We start from the raw sequence: 21,443 nt of genomic DNA, 5'->3' as shown, positions 1-21,443 counted from the left end.
GTATATGAATATATGTATATAAATATATATATAGATATTTATTTATATTCATATATTTATATATAATATTTATGGTATATAATATATAATTTATATAGCATACATAGCATATAATATTATATGTTATATATGATATATATTATATTTAATATACATAGTATCTAATCTATATATAATATATAGCATATATAATATATAATATACAATTTATATAGAATATATAGTATACAATTTATATAATTATATAGTATATATAATATATAATTTATATAGTATATATATTATATAATACATATGGTATATAGCAATTTTTTTTCACTAATTACGAGTATAATTTTGCGTGATGATGTGGTTGCAGTCCATTGGCACCGAGCGCTAATGGATGAGCGGCCAATGGTGGCGAGCCTCCATTTTGAATAAAGTTGCCGAGCATACTGCTCATTCCGGCAAATCCAAGACTCGCCATACTTCCGGCGAGTTGTTCCGTCGTTGGCTTTATGTCCTTTTGCTCTTGTTCCTCACGTTTCTTCGATTGCTTACGCTCTTTTGCCCTTCGGTTTTGAAACCAAATTTTAACCTGTAAGAACAAAAAAACAAATATTTTTATTTTGTGTACTAATATAATTTTCTTTTTTATAGGTTAGGTGACTGCGTTAGCCATTCAAGAAAGTCATCGGGTGTTAAAAATAATCCCGATTAGACAAATTTAATTCTGGCTAATTCGCAACGGCGAAAAAGGTGTTTTTAATAAAGATAAATCGTAATAAAATTCTGAAAAGAGTATAAAACTCAACGTCTCGTCTTGGAATGCAGTGAATGTAAGTTTTTAAAGAATGCTTTTTCTATATATCATTTTTTAGTTTTTAAGTCAAAATCATTCCTTAGCAATAATTTTAAATCGATAAATACTTTTTGACTAAAATAAACTCGTTTGTAATTTTTATTGAAGACTAAATTAAGCGTAATTAATTAATTTAATTTATTGAATCTTGAATTTCGGAATAAAGGGCTCAACACCGCAAGAGTCATTTTCACTATCAATATAGTTATGGGAAAATGAGATTTACGCTTTCTCAAGTTAAACCCTTTTCGAAATTCACGATTCAATTATAACAAATTAATTTATTAATTGTAAGTAATAATTTAATAACTTCAATTAACTGTAATTATTATCAATTTATCAATTATAATTAATTTTAATTATTCATTATAATTAATATTAAGGGCCAGTTTTACCAACTCTGATTAAAAATTAATCAATGATTAAAGCCAATTTAAACCGCTCATATGATTGATCGGTTAAGGATTTAATCATTGATTAACTTTTAATTCGTGTTGGTGATGCTGACCCTAATTGTAATGAAGTATTTTTAATTAAATTAATTAATTTCACAATTGGTTAATTCTATATGTGAAAAAAACGATTAAATTAAAATTTAATTATCAATTAGAAAACATAAAAATATTTTGTTAAATAAAAATACAAAACGGACAAATATAGAGATGGTCTTAAAATTTTTAATAGACGTGCGGGAGAACATTATATTAAGAAATAAAAATCTACAAAATTTTGAAGACGAGTCTCGCGCGAAGAAATATAAAAATACCGCAATTTTGACGTTCGTTTTATTTTTTCTAATAAAAAAGGTTAGAAATTAATTTTTCTTTCAAATAAAAATGATGCCATATGATAGTTATATCTTTGTTTGTGCGTCACATTTAAATATATACAAAAGTGTTCAAACGAGTCTTTTTTCAAATAAAATTTTTGATGTTTGCTTCTCAGAATGCCATTTTAGAGCATTATGATTTTGTTACTATTATTATTATTATCATCATCAGAGAATGACTTCGATATATATTAATATGGCAGCATTCCTTAATTTATGACGACGTTAATTGATCCGGAGTGAAGAATATATATATATATATATATCTATTTTTTTTATTCTTTTCAAAAGTGACATACCTGTCGTTCTGAGAGGGCAAGATTGGCTGCGAGTTCCGCTTTACGACGAATCGTGATGTAACGACTGTAATGAAATTCCTTTTCCAGTTCTAGTCTTTGATGATCCGTGTAGACTACTCTGTATTTGTCCTTTGTTCTTGTTTTGCCTGTAAAAGCAGAAAATATTTTTTGTTAATTTTTTTTTTATTATTTTTTAAGAGCAATAAGAAATTATATACATATATAAATATCGAATGGCATGTTTTCTTTCTAATTAAGCGAAAATAATTTTTTTAAATATATAAATAATAATTAAAAGTTTGGATTAAGAAAATTTGAGTTTAGATGTAATTTAATAATCTTTTAAATAATTTAAATTTAAAATAATTATAGTTACAAATATGTATTTATTAATTTATTTTTAAATTATTAAAAACTTATTTAAATTATTGTTTATTTATAACAAAAAAAGTGATGAAGTTTAAAACAACAAAAAAGTTTCTTGATATTTTTTTATGAGTATAGGTGAAATTAAGAGGGAAAATTTTTTTTTGAGAGCCATGCATCACATATATATACGATAAGATGGTATATATTATCATAAAATATATACGCAAAAAAAGAAAACACACGCGACTTCGTGTCACAATTTTTTTATCTCGGTCAGGCGCGCTAATTAAACTCACGATAAGCATATATATTCTCAGAGCATGTAAAAACTTGTCAGGTGTATATATATAGTCAAACGAAAATTCACACAAAGTTGAGAGGGAAAAAAAGTAGAATTAAGACTAATGGAAAAAATTAACAATCGTTAAAAAAGGGCACATGTGATCCAATGGGAATTAAAAAAAAACTATTATTTTTTAATATAGAAATACAATTTTAAAATAAAATTTCAATTTCATTTAAAAGAATGTTATAGTTTTTAAAAAGTTAATTTTAATTTAGTAATAAAAATATAATAATAATAAAACAAAAGTTTAAGTTTTCCACAAACAAAAAATGTTTTCAAATAAAAATACTGTCTTTAAGAAAACAAAAAAAAATCCTACTTCGGTAGTATCAATAATAATTAAATGAAATATTAGTCACTCCCTAAAAAGTCAGGTGATAAAAAACGACCTTTTAAACGTCGGAAGAAATTTAAAAAGCGGCAAATTTTAATTTCTTAATCGGGTTTACGACGTCCCATTATACACCACATGAGGACACAGAAACTAAAAGGAGCGCATTATCTCGATAGACTTAAAATTAAGTAATTTTCAAGAGGGACAAATAGAGACCTAATGGAAGGGATATATAGATAAGAGAGGGGGGAGGCCAAAGTGGGGGAATACAAAATAAAACCAGAAAAATTGAAAAGACATTAAATAAAGCATCAGCAGCTGTACGGTTGAAAAAAAGAGAGAAAGAAAAAAAATATAAAATAAAGAGGGGAAAGGTGTGCGATTAGATAAGAATGGGCGGTAGAGATCAAAGCTAAAGACGCTAATCCACCACTCTTTGATAATACACATATACCAAGTCGGAGAAGAGACCTTCAGAAAAATTTCATATGAAAGCAAAATCATCCTCGCATATATATGTATATATATATTTACCACTACTACTACTACTACTTTGAAAGATTTCTGAAATTATATTATCGCACCTATACATTTATAGTCAATCTTTTATATATCATTTTAATTTCCAAAATTTTAAAACATACATTAAAACAAACAAAAAACAAGTCAATGTTTCCTGGAAACAAAATTTTGACGACATTTTTTCTATTGAGTCATTTATGTATATAGACATTAGGGAAGAAATTAAATTTCATTTTGATGATTCAATTTGTATCAAAAAACAAATTTTAATCCGATTCGCAGAAAAGTCGTTTCTTTGAGATAACGGTTTCATCTTTATTTTTTCTATTTCCGTTTTATATATTCTAACTTTGTCGCTAAGGTCGATTTTCACGGGGCGAGTTTTGCGAATTTCACCCCTAGCGACAAGGTGAGTTTGTTTCGTACGTATTATAATACTGAAATTAATAATAATTACTATTATAATTATAATACTTTATTTAATCGATAATTTATTAATATAGGGTAGTTAAAAACATTACTTTTAATAATTATTATTATATTAATATAATAATTATAATGAATACACTAATATAATAATTATAATTATAACAATTGAATATGATATAAAAATGATAATAAAATAGTAACAATATAAAATATTAAGGTATATATACATATGTATAAGGTCAATTTTAATTGAGTGCGATAATTCTACGAGAAAAAATCTCCTATAATAAGTTACACAGAATCATTCCCTGGTGGTGTGTATAGAGAAAAATGGGATGAAATTTGATATGCTGTCGCAATAAAGGCGCGAGTATTATATGGAAAGTATATTTCAGATACAAATGTGAGAGTTGGCACAATAGGGGTAATTGTCATGTCACTGACAAATATATAATAATATATATATACACAAGAACAAACGAGAAATGAAGCAAGTGCAAAATTAAGAGGGGGGAGGGGGACCAAAAAAAGAGGGGGGGATATGAAAATAGGACACGCGCGTTTTTGCCATCGGCCGACGACGACGGTAGTCGACATCAAATAAAAGAGCAAACGGTGTAATGGGGTGGCAACGAGTCCCCCGAGTCCCGTTTTCTTCTCGCCTCATCCCTTTATATATATATATATATATATGTATTGTTCCCCGCCAACATATCACGAGACAGCGAGTCTCAATTTTATCTTCACATCTTCCTTTCATTTAACATTCATAATCTGACAAACTTTACATTTATTTTTACATATTATTATTATTACAATTGACATGCCTCTGATAATAGTGTATATTTACATATTATTTATCAGATAAAAGTTTATTCTTACTTTAGCGAGATTTTTATAATATTTTAACCCCCCCCCCCCCCGCTCATATTTAAAATTTTGAATTTGTGAATTTTTTAATTATATTCTTTTTCTTTTCTCTTTAAAAAAAATATTCAATACCGTGACTAATTCGAAGAAAAATTTTTTAAATATTTTTTTTTTAAAAATTCTATGCTTTTTAAAACAAGATCCTTAATGTATATATTTTAAGGACCTTATGTTGTACAGTATAATAAAGTTGTGAACCATAATAAAGATGCATCTTGCCGAATGGCGGAGAACATCAAAGGATTTTCGAAAAAAAGGGAAAGGGAAAAATTCCTTTAAAAATAAAGCACGCATCCCTTTCTGTTGTAAACTATTTTTAATATTAAAAAATATAAATATATCACTGACGCTTTTTTAAAGAATTTTTTTTGAAAATTAACATTATAACTTTTAACATTGTTATATGTTAAAAAATTAGAAAAAAAATTTAAAATTGCAGGCCAAATAAGACAGATGTAACCTTAAAATTTAGGTCAAGAGAAGCATTCAACCACTACGCACTTTATTATAATTTAGGTCAAGAGGAAAAGATAACCTTAAAATTTTATTAAAAAGCCATTATAAAAATTATTACCATCATGATGATTGTAATGATAAACCTTTAAACAAGAAACGAAAAAGATCCTTAAATTTTTAGGTTAAAGTTAATATTGAAGGATAACAGCGATTAAAATTTTAAACATTCAAGCAAAAATTATTTCAGAATAAAGTTCCAAATATGAACATAACCTCTAAAAAATTCAGGTCTAACTCTTAGGACATTAGAATCTTAAAAATTAGTAAAAATTCCTTGACTTCTACTGAAAAAAATTTTGTTTTACTGACAATGTGGCCTCCCAAGCACTAACGTTTTTCGTTTAGTGATTTTAATATATACGAAAATATATATGAGTATACGTGCGTGTATTACAATCGCTTCATTGAATAATATATACACATGTATATGTATAAAATTTGTACACGATCTATATTCATGACAACTGACTTGATATAATGACGATGCGGGTGTTGAGATTCGATATCAGACAGATGAAAAAGGCCGCAACTTGGACGATAATCCTTAAGTTGACATATGTCTACATATGTATATATTGTATATATATACATGTATCGTTTTGCTCGATTGTCAACAAAAAGTTGAAGCATTGAAATAAACTTATCATTCCTCTTCAAACACCTATACCTTTTTTTTATTACACATATAGGGAAAAATCTATTCTAATTTTTTTTCTCTCGAAGCGATTACGTTTTCCTAAAATTATATTTTTTACATAGCACCTGGAAATAAGATTCTTATCATGCGTTCAAAAATATACTTTCAGTCTACTTGACAGTCTACTTTTTCAGTCGTTTATAAACGACTTTAGTCAAAATAAGTAGACTGAAAGTTATATTTTTTTATACCTTTAGAGTATGATTTTAGGTTCTAAGTTAGGGGTCGTCCATAAACTAGCTACGTTACCAATTTTTAATACTTGTTGGACCCCCTCCCCCCTCGTATGAGTTTTTATAGATTTTTGGACCTCCCTTACCCTTAAATTGGTAACGTTTAAGGATGACGGATGACCCCTTATGACTTATTAGATTTAAAACTCTTGGACCATTTACATCGAAAAATAAAAATATGGTTTGCCTTATTTTTATTTTAAGATGTAAACGGTTGCAGCCTGTTAAAAAAGCGGATAATTGGAAACATAAGACATCCTTTAGAATAAATAAAAAGAGCATCCGAAGTACATCGAAAAATCCAGAAGTATAACTCAGATATAATTTTTAAAGTGAAAAAAAGAAAAGAAAAATAGTGTGAGAAGAATATTTTGCAGCCTGAAAATATTATGAACAATGAAGCGTGCAATCGGAGGCTACTTTGAACATTTATGGCGGCTAGCCAAGGGCGGTCAAGAAACTTTATTGGAGAGCTTAAGCTCTGCTGGGCCGACTTGAAGCGTTCCACCTTATTCAGACAAAATAATTGTACAACAACAACAAGGAAAGCGACGATGAAGACGAAGACGAAGACACGACGACCTACACAGAGGGACTCACACATCTCTATTGCTTACAAATACTAACATAGAAGCTATATAGACCCATCGAATGAAGACCCAAGGGATTTTTGGAGTGTGTGTACACAAGAAGAAAAAAAAATCTATACAAAAAAAAAATCTAAAATCGTTTCAAAACACACGCACCTGTATATAAGAGAACATTTGAAAAATGTTCTGCTCTCAAAATTCCACGTCCCTGACGGAATATTATGTAATCTTTTTGAAATCTCGAAAAGCAATTGTTGAAGAAATTTTAGCGATAGCGAACTTGAGTAAACATTTGAAGGAGAAAACTTCTGATGGTATTCACGTTTTGGATTTTAAAAATCTATATATGCTTTTTATTTTTTGGTTGATTCTATAATTCGTTGGGTTATATCCATTACAAGATCTTTTATTTTTTCTGAAAGCATGATTCTGTAAGATATGATCTTTTTGGAATTATTTTTTGTACTAACATTTACTGTATTCTTTTCTTGTGGCTTTAAAAGGCTGCGAAAAAAGTTATCTATTTGTCGACTTTTAAGGATTCGATCTAACTTTTTGATCTTAAAACATTAATTTTTAGGGGTACGACCCAAATTTTAAGAGTAGCATCCGAACTTTTTTTATGTTCAACCCAATGTTTTGGAAATTTTAGTAGTGCAACCTAAATGTTTAAAAATATTAGCTGTGCAACCCAAATTTTTACTTCATTTTAACATTTTCGAGATGCAACTTACCCAAAAATTTTGGGGGTTGCTCTTGAATTTTTAGGATTCAGCACAAATTTTTGATATTAGAACTCGAATTTTAAGATGAATTATTCAGAATTTAAAGACACAGCCCAAAATTTAAAAGGTACAACCCAAATTTTGGATGTACGACCCAAATTTTTAGAGGTTCAACCCAAATTTTTTAGTGCTATAACCGAAACTATTTTATACACTTTAAATTCTTTAGTGCTGCAACTATAATTTTAGAAGCAGAACCTAAAAGTTTTAATCTTACAACCCAAATTTTTAGTGGTGTAACTCAAAATTTTAGGGGTGAAAGCACGATTTTTATGTGTTCAGTCCGAATTTTTGATGATACAATTCAAATTTTGAGATAACTGATTCAGAATTTAAAGGTCTAACCCAACATTTTAATGCCATAACTCAATTTTTAGGGTTACGATCAAAATTTTAAGAGGTGCAACCCAATTTTGTTGTATAACCGAAATTTTTTGGTACATTCCCAATTTTTTAGTGCTGTAACTACAATTTTTAGGGGCTTAATTCAACTTTTTGATGCTACAACTCAAATTTTAAGATAAATGATTTAGAATTTAAAGGTACAACCCAAGTTTTCATTTAAAGTCTTAGAGGTGGCAACCCAAAATTCTAGGGGTGTCTGACACAAAATTTTAATGGCACATTCCTATTTTCTAGTAATGCGCAACTAGAGATTTTAGTGATACAATTTTTCAATGCTAAAAGACAAATTTTTCAAGGAACAGAAACCAATTTTGAATGCACCCATCTTCATCTGTCGTTATATTCATTACAAAAACGGTAACTCTTCCTCTTCCAGGAAGCAAAATTCAATAGATAATCTTTGGAGATTATTTTCTGTACCGAAATTTTATACTTTTATTACAACTCTCGAAGGCTGCGTGAAAAAGGTTATCTGCATGCTATGGAAGATAATTAAGAGCAATAAGGATGTAAATGTAGCGTAGCTAATCGTTATCTTTAGAAAGCTTAATTACTTTCCAGTTTGGCTATAATTTCTCGACAATTTTTGCAAGAGGATAAACGAACGTGCACTCTGTATAACAGAGAACCAGAGAGGAAAAATTTACAGAACTAAAAAAAATTCTTCTGGAGTAAAATTTACGGAGAAAGAATTTAATAATATTCGAAAAGTTACCCAAGAAGCAGAAAGTATATTGTTTCAAATTTTCCAAAAACTTATAAATGCAACACAATATTTTCACTCCGGGAAACAATAATGCGAAGTAAAGTAAAATTTACCGATCCCGTCGAGAAGTTAATAAACTTTCAAGAGGTAGTAGTATATATATGTAGTTTCTTGGGGTTCTCATGGACTTATGAGATTATCTTTTCAATCCTTAGGTATATAACCGTAGAAGAAAAAAAAATTATTATTTGTTGACAGCTCTCGTGGCATAATAGTTGACATCCTTATTTCCTCCTTGTGTACCGATATTTTTCCCCTCACAAAAGTCATATTGCGAAACCCTCGGCTGGTCAACTGTGAGTGTCTATATAATTAGCATTTTATTGTTGTCAAAATAGGATAGATTGTGAAAACTTCCCGCAGTGACAGCAGCACGTTTCAGAAATTGTGCATTCATTGAAAATATATATATGAATTACAAGGAACCCAGGAGAATCAGGCAAATTCTTTCAACGTAAAATGAGCTCCTGGGTCTTTTGTTAATATACTATTGGAAAATGTTTCCCTTTCACGTGACTCGAAGACTCTTCATCTCATATTGAAAAGATTAGGAGAAATGAGTCACGCACAAGGTGTTGATTACTTTTCTGCAATAGGAATATGGAAAATTTAAGTGGGAGTACTGGATGAAATTGGGACAATAGTTCCTTTTTCGCAGTAATAGTAACAGTAAAATTAGTTTTACTTTCGTGTATATTTGGGTCTCGGGTCTGGAAAAGTGGATCAGGCAGAAGGTGACGCAGTAACTCTTCTGAAGAAAGATTGGAAAATTTTGTTGGAATTCTTGGTTATATGGCAAACCTGGTTCTTTCGTTATTAGTATTTTCGTTATTAGTGCCTCCGTTATTAGTACCATCATTGTCAACTATTAGTTCCGGTTTTCCACTTTGACACCCAAGAGAATATTGTCAAAACGAGAATTGACGTTTCGGTATTTAAAGTTGTACAACTCAAATTTTTAGAGTAATCCAAATTTTTTATGATACAATACTTAAATATTTAAAGCAGCAATCTAAAATTTTTGAGGTACAACCCAAATTTTTATTGCTGGAACTGTAACTTTGAAGTGTACACACCTGAAATTTTTAGAGGATATAATCCAAACTTTTGATGCTGCAACTTAAATTTTAAGAAGCAGAACCTAAATTTTTTATGCTTGAACTCAAATTTTTAGAGATAGAATCAAAAATTTAAGGGGTGCAACCCAAATTTTTTGTGATACAGTCGACGAAATTTATGATGCAATAAGTTTTGAAAGGAATAACCCAATTTTTTGTAGTGAAACTAGAATTTTTTGTGATGCAACCCAAATTTTTAGTGGTGCATCTACAATTTTTAGAGGTACAACCTAAACATTTTTGTGTTACAACCCAAATTTTTAGTTGTGTACATAAAAATTTTAGTTGAGCAACTTTAAACTTTAGAGGTTGAACTAAAATTTTTGACCCTAAAACACAAATTTCTAGAAATAAGACCCAAATTTTGAGAGAAACAACCGAAATTTATGGAATATAACAACCCAAATTTTAAGAATATCATTAAATACTAAATAAGGACCCTCAACTCGACATTCCAAGTCCCTCCATTTTCTAATCCGAACAGAATTAAATCCGTACACCAAAATGGCGCCTCCAGCCGCAAGAGAAATCGCGTGTTTCATCATACTTTAAAAAACACCCGTGTATAATTTGAAGAAAATAGAAAACATCACACACTGTGGAACGATGAGAGTAACACGAAATCATTTCATACGTATATGTATATATATTCTGAATCATGCAAGCCGTGTGGCTTTATAGAAGCGCGCGGTTGCCTGCAATAAAACCATAAAATGCAGATAATAGTCGGGAGGGTCGCATACAACATGAAACGGCATCAAATAAGAGACGCTCGGAAGGGTGAGAGAGAGAGAATCACGACGACGACGACTTGAAGGCGCGCCATATAGTTCTTCATCGCCATCTTGGATCTCTCTCAGCACGCAAACCAAAAGACGATGCGATCTTCTGAAGAAACTTATAGTATATATCACTAAAGAAATGAGAGAGAAAAAGAAGGAATAAAAAATGGCGTTGAATTTAATGGGATGAAAAGAAGAAGAAGTGGTGTTTTTTGTCCGCGCGCATATATAATCCTGCACGGTAAGATCGTTAAATCGAATATTATTTCGTTGAATTGCAGATGTATGCAATTATGCGCGATCTTCATCTGCTCTTTTTTTAATGTTTTATTTATTTTTTGTATTTTATTCTATTTTTCTCTGTGTATTTTATTTTATTTTTCTTGCACTTTATTTTATTTTTAAATAAGATTTTTAATGCTCTGTTACACGAATTTTTAGAGGTAGGACCCAAAATTTTAAAGGTACAAACAACATTCAAAGGGTACGACTCAAAATTTTTAGTGGTACAACCCAAATTTTTAGTTCAGCAATCCAAATTTATATATAGTATATACTTTAAAATCTTTGTAGTGCAACCTAAATTTTTAGTTTACTCCATAAAGTTTTAGTGTTGCTGCGCCTTAATTTTTTTGGAATTCAACCTAAATCTTTGATCCAACATACATTTTTAAAAGTATGATCCAAATTTTAAAACGGAAAACCGAAATTTTTAGGGGTATGACCCAAATTTTTAGACGAATGATTAAAATTTTTAAAGGTTAGGACCCAAATTTTTAGAAGGTCAACAAAACTTTTTGAAGACGACTCAAAATTTTGAACAAGTACAACCCAAATTTTTATTGGTGTGACTTAAAATTTTTGTGGTGCAAACTAAATTTACATATAGTTTCCTCCAAAAATTTAGTGGAGCAACACTTTAATTTTTTGTTTACTCTATAATTGAGGGGACGGATTCTAAAAGGGGATACGCGTGGATTGTCACGTATAACTATTGACCAATAGTGCGATTTTCAAACATTTTTAATTTTCAAATTTAATGACACAAATTTATACACAATGAAAATGCGCATCTTTTTTCTTTAAGAAATAAATTTATATCTTTTTTAGTTTATGAAATAATGAGAAAAAACTAAATTTTTGAAAACCAAAAAATTTAAATGTTTTACGTCTTTAACTCGTGCTGGCGTTTTTGATTTTTCATATTTTGTAATCAAACAAAAACGAACTTACAGATTAAGACTTCCTGAAACCAACTATACTTTTAAAACTATAAAATCTTAATTAATAAAAAGTTTATTAATTTTTTCGAAAGACGTTGCAAAAAATGTGTTTTTCCAACTTTCAACGCTTCGTTTATCGAGGAAATTTTAAGGTACAAAAAACTTCCAGTGACAAAGTTTTTCATTACTATACGGACAAGTTTTCTGTAAAATTTTATTAACATGATATGAATGCTTACAAAGTTATTAATGTTTAAAGCGTATGGTGCGTCAGATTTCTCGCGCCTCGAACACATTGAGTCCCAAGGTGTTCGTTTGCAACGCGTTGAAAATGTGTTTGTCAATTAATATTGAATATTAATATTATTAATTAATATTCACAGTAAATAAAATTTAATAAAATTTATTTTTAACATAAATGTTTTATTTTGTTATATATAAAAAACTCAACTACAATAATATTTCTTATATTTAACTTTCTTGTTTTATTTAGTTTAAGGCTTTTACTCTTTGTCAAAATGATCTCGTTTACTACATTTCATGTTTTTAAAATAATTATTAAAAAACTCCTGTCCGTTTGGAGAAAGATATTGTACTAAACTTTTAACGTCATTCATTTTGATTCAATTTTGAAAGCGGAAGGATTTTGTAATCTATAGTTTTCAAAAGTATTTATACTTGATTTTGGTAAATACTGAATTGCGTAGCTTTCACTGATATTAACATTTTTCGGGATTATTACTTCTTGGTACGGTTCTTGACCAAGATGGCCATAATGTTTTCTCAATTGTGATAAAAAAATCTCGAAATCCTGGGAAAATTGTATTGGGTTTTTCCGAACCCTTTTTTTGCAGTCAACGGTCGCGGCAGCCGCGACCCATCTGGATACCATATTTTCCCGTAGAATGAAAACAGATCACAAGTTTGAGGAAAATAGCATTTAAAAAAGGGTTACTTCCTCGAAAAATGCACATGATAACCAAAAACATTCTATTTTATGAAAATGTTTGACAAAATACAGATATAAAAAAAATAAAAATACTTCCTCTATGAGAGAGCAATATGTTTTAACGACAATATAGAATATAGGAAATATAGAATTATTGTACAAATTATTTTGCGAATAATTCTGCAATATTTTTTAAAAAAATATTTCTTATGTTTTTTACTTAGAATACATGTTAAAATAAATAAACTGATGCTACTTTTATATAAAGTAAGCCGAATCGTCATAATCTCATAGATAAATATTATTTAAAAAAAATTACTTTGATAGCAAAAAACTAGTCAATAACTAAAATAATAATATTTTTACTCTTCTTAATCAACAATTATTAGTTTCATTAACATTAAATTTATGTCAAAATAACTATGCATTAATTATTTGTATGTCAGTCAATTTTAACTATCTTCAGACGATTTTGGCTAATTATTATTAGTTACTTTTTAATAATAAATAATCGTTTTTAACTAAACTGCGATTCCAAAAGTTATCTGTGACTTCATTAACAATTGTATTTTTTTAAGTAAACAAATGAATAAACTAAAATAGTCTTAATCTGTTACAAACGAACACCTTGGGACTCAATGTGTTCGAGGCGCGAGAAATCTGACGCACCATACGCTTTAAACATTAATAACTTTGTAAGCATTCATATCATGTTAATAAAATTTTACAGAAAACTTGACCGTATAGTAATGAAAAACTTTGTCACTGGAAGTTTTTTGTACCTTAAAATTTCCTCGATAAACGAAGCGTTGAAAGTTGGAAAAACACATTTTTTGCAACGTCTTTCGAAAAAATTAATAAACTTTTTATTAATTAAGATTTTATAGTTTTAAAAGTATAGTTGGTTTCAGGAAATCTTAATCTGTAAGTTCGTTTTTGTTTGATTACAAAACATGAAAAATCAAAAAGGCCAGCACGAGTTAAAGACGCAAAACATTTAAATTTTTTGGTTTTCAAAAATTTAGTTTTTTCTCATTATTTCATAAACTAAAAAAGATATAAATTTATTTCTCAAAGAAAAAAGATGCGCATTTTTATTCTCTACAAACTTCAGTAATTCAAATTGCAATTTGTAATAGTTTCAAAAATTGACCTAATTGACAAAACTTAAACGCGTGAATCCACGCGTATCCCCTTTTAGAATCCGTCCCCTCAATTTTAGTGCTACAACCATACAATTTATAGGGACTTAATCCAATTTTTTGGTGTCACAACAAAATTTTAGTGCTGAGACTCCAATTTTTGAATGCTACAAATAAAATTTTTAGAGGAATCAACTAATTTTTAATGTATAGGATCTTCATCACTTATAGTATATTCTCTATTTTCAATTTTCTGAGAAAGAATTTCAAATTCTTGTTCTGTAAAATTATATTATAAGCACATGATCTAAAAATCTACGAACGAAAACGTGCAACATTTAAGACATTCTTTTCTATTTCTACTTCAAATGATAATTTTTTTAATATTTAAAAAAAATACGTTACATCTGTATCGGGCAACAATTTTGATGCAGTATTCAGTTACAAATTTTCAAAAATGAAAAACTTTTAATAAAGTTTTAATAATACAGCTGCAAAATTTTGGTAAATTCGGTTTTTAATTTTTGAAATTTTTCAAACTGAGCACAAAAATTTAAAATCACATTCGCTGATGCAATTTTTATCTTTCAAAATAGGGGAAACAAAAATTTTGCAAAATGCAAATAAATAAAGAGGCAAAATTTTTTTTAGGCAAATTTAAGAAAATGAAGAAAAAAATTAAAAACAAACATGCAGGTGAATGTTTCAATTTTTTTTTTCTATAATTTTCGTACCGAGAGCGTCAATGGCGCAGAGGTCATGAAGTGAAGAGACAGAAGTTGAGGCACTGAGTTCGCACGCTGTAACAATAAGAGAAAAAGATATCTACTTGTCGAATTTTTCATTGTTTCGTATCGCGCAATATATACAGAGAAATGTTGACGAAACAAGTTTCCGGCAATTCAGGCTTATTTCACATAATAACCATCCCTTTTTTTTCGTTGGTCTCTCTTTACATTGTACCTGCGACTCTTCCGCAAATATATATATATATATATATATATATATATATTGTATATACACACGCATACACAAAATGGGCATTTAAATTCTCTTCAAAAAAAAAAAATTCTCTTATTTACAAAAATACGTAAAGGTCAAAGGAAATATTTTCAAATTTTCTCACATTTCAGGAAAATTTTTTTCTACTTTTTTCCTATTATTATTATTACTATTATTATTATTATTATTATTATTATTATTATTTTAAATATATAAAAAAATTTAATAACATAAAATAAATAATAAATAAAATAAAAAATATTGTTATTATTAATCATGTTATTGTTAATATGATTATCATTATATTGTTATTACTATTATTGTTATTATGTTATTATTGTTATTATTGTTAATATTATTACTATTATTTTTTTCTTATTTTTCAATTATTTTTTTCTATGTTTGTCAAATTAAAGAAAATAGAAAAAAATATTGTTTGGGCTTTAAAATTTTCGAAATTATAAGGCAAATATTTTTTTGTGTAAAAAACAATTTTTTTTGTATGAAAAAAGAGGGGGGGGGGGAGGAGAAAAAAATCGAGGTTACGGTGACCGCGCGCTTCTTCGTGATTATCTTACAAATATTTGAGTGTAATTAGATGTTTGTTCGTCTGTTACTTTGTTTACATTTTGTGTGCCATATCTGGACCGTTAAGACGCGTTTATTACATATCGCGATATGAAACGTTATAGTCTGTTCCTTCTCTTCTTTTTTTTTTGTTACTAGTGTCTTTAACCTGTTTCAAATACATTTTATGGAAAATTATAATTTTGATAAGAATTTTCTTTATGACTGACTTATTGTTTTTTAAATTAATTTTTTCTATTTATTTTCAAGATTTTTGGCGAAAATACTTGTTTCTGGGGGTTTAAAATCAAAATTTCTTTCTCTAATTTAAAAATTTTTTTGAATTTGAAAATTATTAACATATAAATTTTTTTCGGTTGTTTAAACATTTTTTTAAGTGATCCAATTTGAATTTTTAGAGGTAAAGGATTCAAAATTTTAGAGGTAGAAACAAAAATTTTGGTGCTGCTGTCAACATTTTTATGCAACAACTGAAATTTTTAAAAAAGTTGATCTAATTTCTGTATTATACTGGAACTTTAATTTTAAGTTGTATACATCTGAAATTTTTAGAGCATACAACTCAAAATTTTAATACTACAACTTGAATTTTTAAAGGCATAACCCAAATTTTTGATGCGTCAACTCATATTTTTAAAGATATAATTAACAAATTAAGAAGTTCAACCCAAATTTTTAGCACTAGAACCGAAATTTGTTATTTAAAAATTAAAGTTTTTAGAGATATGATAAAAAATTTAAGAAGTTCAACCCAAATTTTTAGCAGTGGAACACAAATTTTTGATGCTATATAATTCAAATTTTTAAAGATTAACATTTTTGAGGTACAACCCAAATTTTCGGTGCTAAAAATAATAATGAAAAAGAATTTTTAATGTAAAAATTTTGAAAATAGAGAAAAAGAATTTTTACTAAAAATTTTAAAAGATATATTTATAGCGAAGGAATATAAAAGAAATTGTGTGCCAAAAAAATTTTATATTGTGTGTATTATCAAAATTATATATACACATTATATCAATAAAACAAACAAAGCCACATTATCTCTAGGAGAACAAAATTCTTTTTTTCTTTTTTTTTTGGAAATTTGGTGTTTCTCAAGGAAATAATTGTCTTTTATGTATGTATGTTTACCACACGTCATATGCGCGCCACGAAACAAAAAGTGACGGAATCAGGCCACGGGGATTAATTTAAGATGCGAGAGATTAATGCAACATTTACCCATATCACATATTATTTTATGGACTAAAATCATTATATAAACTGTAATTATTTGAATGATTGCAATAGATATGAAATTTTTGGTAAACATTTCTAAAAATTAAAAAAAAAATATATCGAATTATTATAGTATAGTTTATTTAGTATAATGATATTTTTCGTTTGGACTTTAATTTTTGAATTTACTTGTTCGATGATAATTGAATCTGGAAAAATTATGATAAAAAAATTCTAGGAATCGGTTTTTTTGAAAATATTCTAATTTTCGAAAATAATTATATACAACAGATGCAGATAGTTTGAAATGTATTTCAGTACCCTAAAATTTCAGGTAGCATTGCGCACTATTGTGTAACTAATTGCGTAGAAAAGTGCGTAATAAGTTATTAAAAGCTCATTAACTAATTATAAAACTGACAGTTATGAAAAGTACCGTTACCCATTTTTCCAATAACCTGCTCATCTCTAAATCTTATTCACAAAGATGTCTTGATAATTTTAGTGAAATGAGTTTATGAAAATTAAATCCTATTTAATACTCTTCATAAAGGACTAAAGGACATCTGGCCTCGACTCGTTAGTTATGTAATGAAAAAAAAATGTTGCAAAAATTAAAAAAAGCCAAAAAAGAATCTAGTAAAAAGTAGCATAAAGGCTTAAAAAAGAAAGGTTCCGAATAAAAGATTATTTAAAACTTTTAAATTCTTTTTAAAAACAATTTTATAGATTTAGATTGAATTCTAGATTCTGACTGAACTTTAGCTTATTTAGATTGAGATTAAAATTTAAAAGAAAAGTCTTCAAAAAAAGCGATTCGATTTTTAATATTTTTAATAATATTTAAGAATATAAAAATTCAAATGAAGCGTAATATTTGTGAGTTTTGGCGCATTAGTGTAAATAACCTTATAGATACTATATATTTATTTATACATTGTAGTAAATGTTACGGTGCTTATTTTTGTTTCCTGCTGCTTCGTTCCATAGAATTAAGGATTTTTGATAATTTATTATATAGACACCTCAGGTTGTTTTTATCATTATTGTCCCATTGTCCGATTTAGATAAACAAAAGCGCATATACTTTAAAACAAATGGATTAAATCTTTTCTCTTTTAATTTGCAGATAAGAAAATTATGCTCAAGTGGAATGTACACCCATATACTTTGTTTCAAGTCGACTTTAGGATTAAGAGAGAGAGACCCTTTTACGGCCTGGGATTAAACAGGTAAATTCAGTAGTGGTTTGCACATCTGGACTACGATGCTAGACGCACACCTATATAGATGTATATGGACAAAATAGAAGTCGAGGGTGAGTTTAAACCTTTTGAAAAATGGTCCTTTAAGATATGCTTTATTATTTAATACTTATTTATGTTTCATTTGTATTTGTTTAAAATTCGGTTAAGATAGGTTGAATTATGTTAAATTTAGGTTGTATTAGGTAGAATTGTGATAAATAAAGGTTGAATGAGATAGAATTGTGTTGAAGTAGGTTAAATTAGGTAGAATTGTATCGAACTAGGTTAAAGTAGGTACAATTGGGTTGAATTCGGTTCAGTTTGGTTGAGTCATTGTTTGGTTGAAACATCTGATGAACATCTGATGGTTTTTACAATTTTCTGTAAGTTGGCATATAATAACTAATAACCATAATTATTAAAATTGGTTTTGGAAACATTATTATATATGCTTTAGTACTGTTTAGGGACACTATTGTGTACAGATTATGGTAGTATGAAAACTATTATATGGACAAAAAATCATAAAACTTGTATGCAAATGGTACCATCCATTTGCAACTGTAAATTTTTAATGGTGGGAACTAAAAGTTTAAATGTTAGAGATTTTGAGAGCTATGAGCAATATAATCTGTAACAATCGGTATTATAAATGGTGCAATTTAGAATATAAATAGTACAACCAAGGTTATATACAAATAGTATACAATTCAGAATTCAAAGATAGATTTAAATTTTTAGTGCAACTCTAATTTTTAGTGGTGCAACTCGAATTTTTAGTGCTGAAACTCTAATGTTTAGTGGTGCAGCTCGAATTTTTGATGCCATAATTCAAATTTTTAAAGATGTAATCTAAAATTTTAGAGGTAACCCAAATTTTTGGTGTTACAACCGGAATGTTTGATGCAACATAACTCAGGTTTTTAAAGGAACAACCCAATCTTTTAGTTCTGCAACTTGAATTTTTGTGATAGAACCCACGTTTTTTAATGCTGCAAATAAAATTTTTAGCTGTACAACTGAAAGATTTAGAGATATGACCCAAATTTTTGATGCTACAATTTAAAATTTTAAAGATACAATCTGAAATTTTAGAGGTACAACCCAAATTATAAGCTACAACCAAAATTTTTAGTGGTGTGACCCAAATTTTTTTTTTTTTTTTTCAAGTTTTTAAAGGAACAAATCAATTTTTTGTAATACATCCATTTTTTGATGATGCAACTCAAATTTTTAGTTACATATCTTTAGTTTTTTAAAGGTGTAATTCCAATTTTTGATGCTATAAATTAAAATTTTTAAACATGCAACGAAACTGTTGGTGCTGCAATTACAATTTTTGGCAATACAACCCGAAGTTCTTTGTGATACATCCCAAAAGTTTTAGTAGTAATACATCAAATTTTTAATTGCACAACCGAAATTTTTTGTCCTACATCTTAATTTTTTTATTGTACAATTAAAACTTTTAATGCTGCAACTTAAATTTTTCGTTTTACAATAGAATTTTTTTTAGCATTACAACTATTTTTAGAAGCTTAATCGAAGTTTTTAATGATTTAACTTAAACTTTCATTTGTATAATCCAAATTTTTAGTTCTGCATTTTAAATTTTTTATTGTATAACCGAAATTTTTTAACCGAATTTTTTAGTGGTTCAACAAAAATTTTAAGTTACATAACTGAAATTTTTAGAGGTGCAATTCAAATTTCTGATGCTGTAACACAAAATTTTAATGAAAGACAAACTTTTTAATAAAACTGACCCAAATTTTTTTAATGCTATAATCGAAACTTTTTGTGTTGTACATTCTAAAAATTTTAGTATACTACATGATGATCTTAAATTTCTTATTGTTTGATTGGAATTTTTAATGCTGCAACTTAAATTTCTAATAATTTAAAAGAAATTTTTAGTACTGTAACTCAAGTTTTTAACGGTACAATCCAAATTTTGAATGACGCAACAAAGATTTTATACTGCAACCCACCTTACAGATGGTACAATTCAAATTTTAATTTGTGGTATAACAAATTTTTTACATAAACTTTATGACAACTTTTAAATTGAATAGAAAGTGCACGCTCTCTTAATTTTGATTATGGGAAAAATTCAGCATTGTTGACTATTTTTCATATTCCTAAATATTGTTAATAATTGGAAAATTTCAATTTGCAACAAATTGGTAATAAAAATGTGAATCAAATCCTAGATGCAAATTTTGATCTAATTTGGTAGCAATTTGATCTAATTTGGTATCTATTTGATTCAATTTGGTATTAATATGATTCAATTTGGTATCAATTTAATACAGTTTGGTACCGATTCGATACTTTCAAGAAAAATGAAGACAAGTTCAGATCATTAAAATTAGCAACTACAGAATAAAAAATATATGAAAAAAATAACATACCAGGATTGGGTTGCGTCTGATAGGAAGGCTTCTTCATCCATTCATAAGGGCTGCGTATTTGTCCCGGTCGAATTGGCGTTGTCGAACCATTATTGTTAATAGCCGTAACACTATTATTATTAGCGGGTGGTGTTGCTGGCGTTCCAGGACTGCTAATTTCACTTCCGCTTATTGTTATCGGCGGACTTGGTTCATTGGGAACACCGACGGCTGACGATCCATTGCCCTCATCGCCGCTCCAATCATTAACACCACCGCTCAATTGTTGTTGCTGCTGCTGATAACTCTGATGATGTTGATATTGTAAATGTGAATAATGATGTGCATGCGGCCATGTTAATACATCAGTTGGATTTAAATACTGCTGTGGACCCGGTGCACTTTGATGATGTGCCGGATGTGCATGTCCATGTGGATAGCCGTACCAATATTGTTGAACAGCATCATCTGGACCATGATGCTGTTGTCCATGCTGTGACGAATGTTGCACTTGCTGCGACAACGATTGTTGTTGCTGCTGCCGATACATTGCCAAAGAATTGTACGTGAGCATTTTTGAAAATTAGAAAAATACCCAAAAATAAAAGAAAAAATTTGGAACGTCCCGTAATGGACGTTCCAGAATAAAACGGAAAAAAAAATTAATCACAAAACACCGATTTTTCTCTAATGTATAATTAATGTAAATGACGCACAACACACACTTTTTTTAAAAACACATCACACGCACTATTATTTTTTATTTCGAAGCAACAAAAAAAAAAATATTTCGAGAAGTGATCTCTAATAGAAGTTGTTACAACAAGCACTGTTGGTGAACTTGTGAGAGACTTGAGGAATGACGGAGTTTAGAGGGATTCTTGACA

General features: G+C 28.4%; 2 protein-coding genes across 2 annotated transcripts in view; one reads left to right on the top strand and one right to left on the bottom strand.

The window, feature by feature from the left end:
- Positions 1-21,443, top strand: part of LOC122508629 (Bardet-Biedl syndrome 7 protein homolog) — a 77,914-nt gene that overhangs the window by 3,746 nt on the left and 52,725 nt on the right. The window contains exons 2-3 of the mRNA XM_043622092.1: positions 640-818; positions 18,046-18,234. The gene's annotated coding sequence lies outside the window, so the exon portion shown is untranslated. The remainder of the gene's footprint in view (positions 1-639; positions 819-18,045; positions 18,235-21,443) is intronic.
- Positions 270-21,391, bottom strand: LOC122508637 (homeobox protein CDX-1). Its single transcript, XM_043622103.1, has 3 exons — positions 20,578-21,391; positions 1,970-2,115; positions 270-577 (listed from the first exon to the last, which is right to left on the bottom strand). Exons 1-3 carry the CDS (start codon positions 21,128-21,130, stop codon positions 323-325), a joined length of 954 nt encoding a protein of 317 aa, XP_043478038.1. The 5' UTR covers positions 21,131-21,391; the 3' UTR covers positions 270-322.

Source organism: Leptopilina heterotoma, unplaced genomic scaffold (assembly GCF_015476425.1).
Source record: "Leptopilina heterotoma isolate Lh14 unplaced genomic scaffold, ASM1547642v1 Lhet_55, whole genome shotgun sequence".
NCBI lineage: Eukaryota > Metazoa > Arthropoda > Insecta > Hymenoptera > Figitidae > Leptopilina > Leptopilina heterotoma.
This window is presented reverse-complemented; position numbering and strand designations above follow the sequence as displayed.

Excerpts from the sequence above, each read along its gene's own strand:
- LOC122508637 (XM_043622103.1), bottom strand. The coding sequence starts at position 21,130 with ATGCTCACGTACAATTCTTTGGCAATGTATCGGCAGCAGCAACAACAA. Across the intron at positions 2,116-20,577 it reads TCAGACGCAACCCAATCCTG|GCAAAACAAGAACAAAGGAC; the intron begins GTATGTTATTTT and ends CTGCTTTTACAG. Across the intron at positions 578-1,969 it reads TTGCCCTCTCAGAACGACAG|GTTAAAATTTGGTTTCAAAA; the intron begins GTATGTCACTTT and ends TTGTTCTTACAG.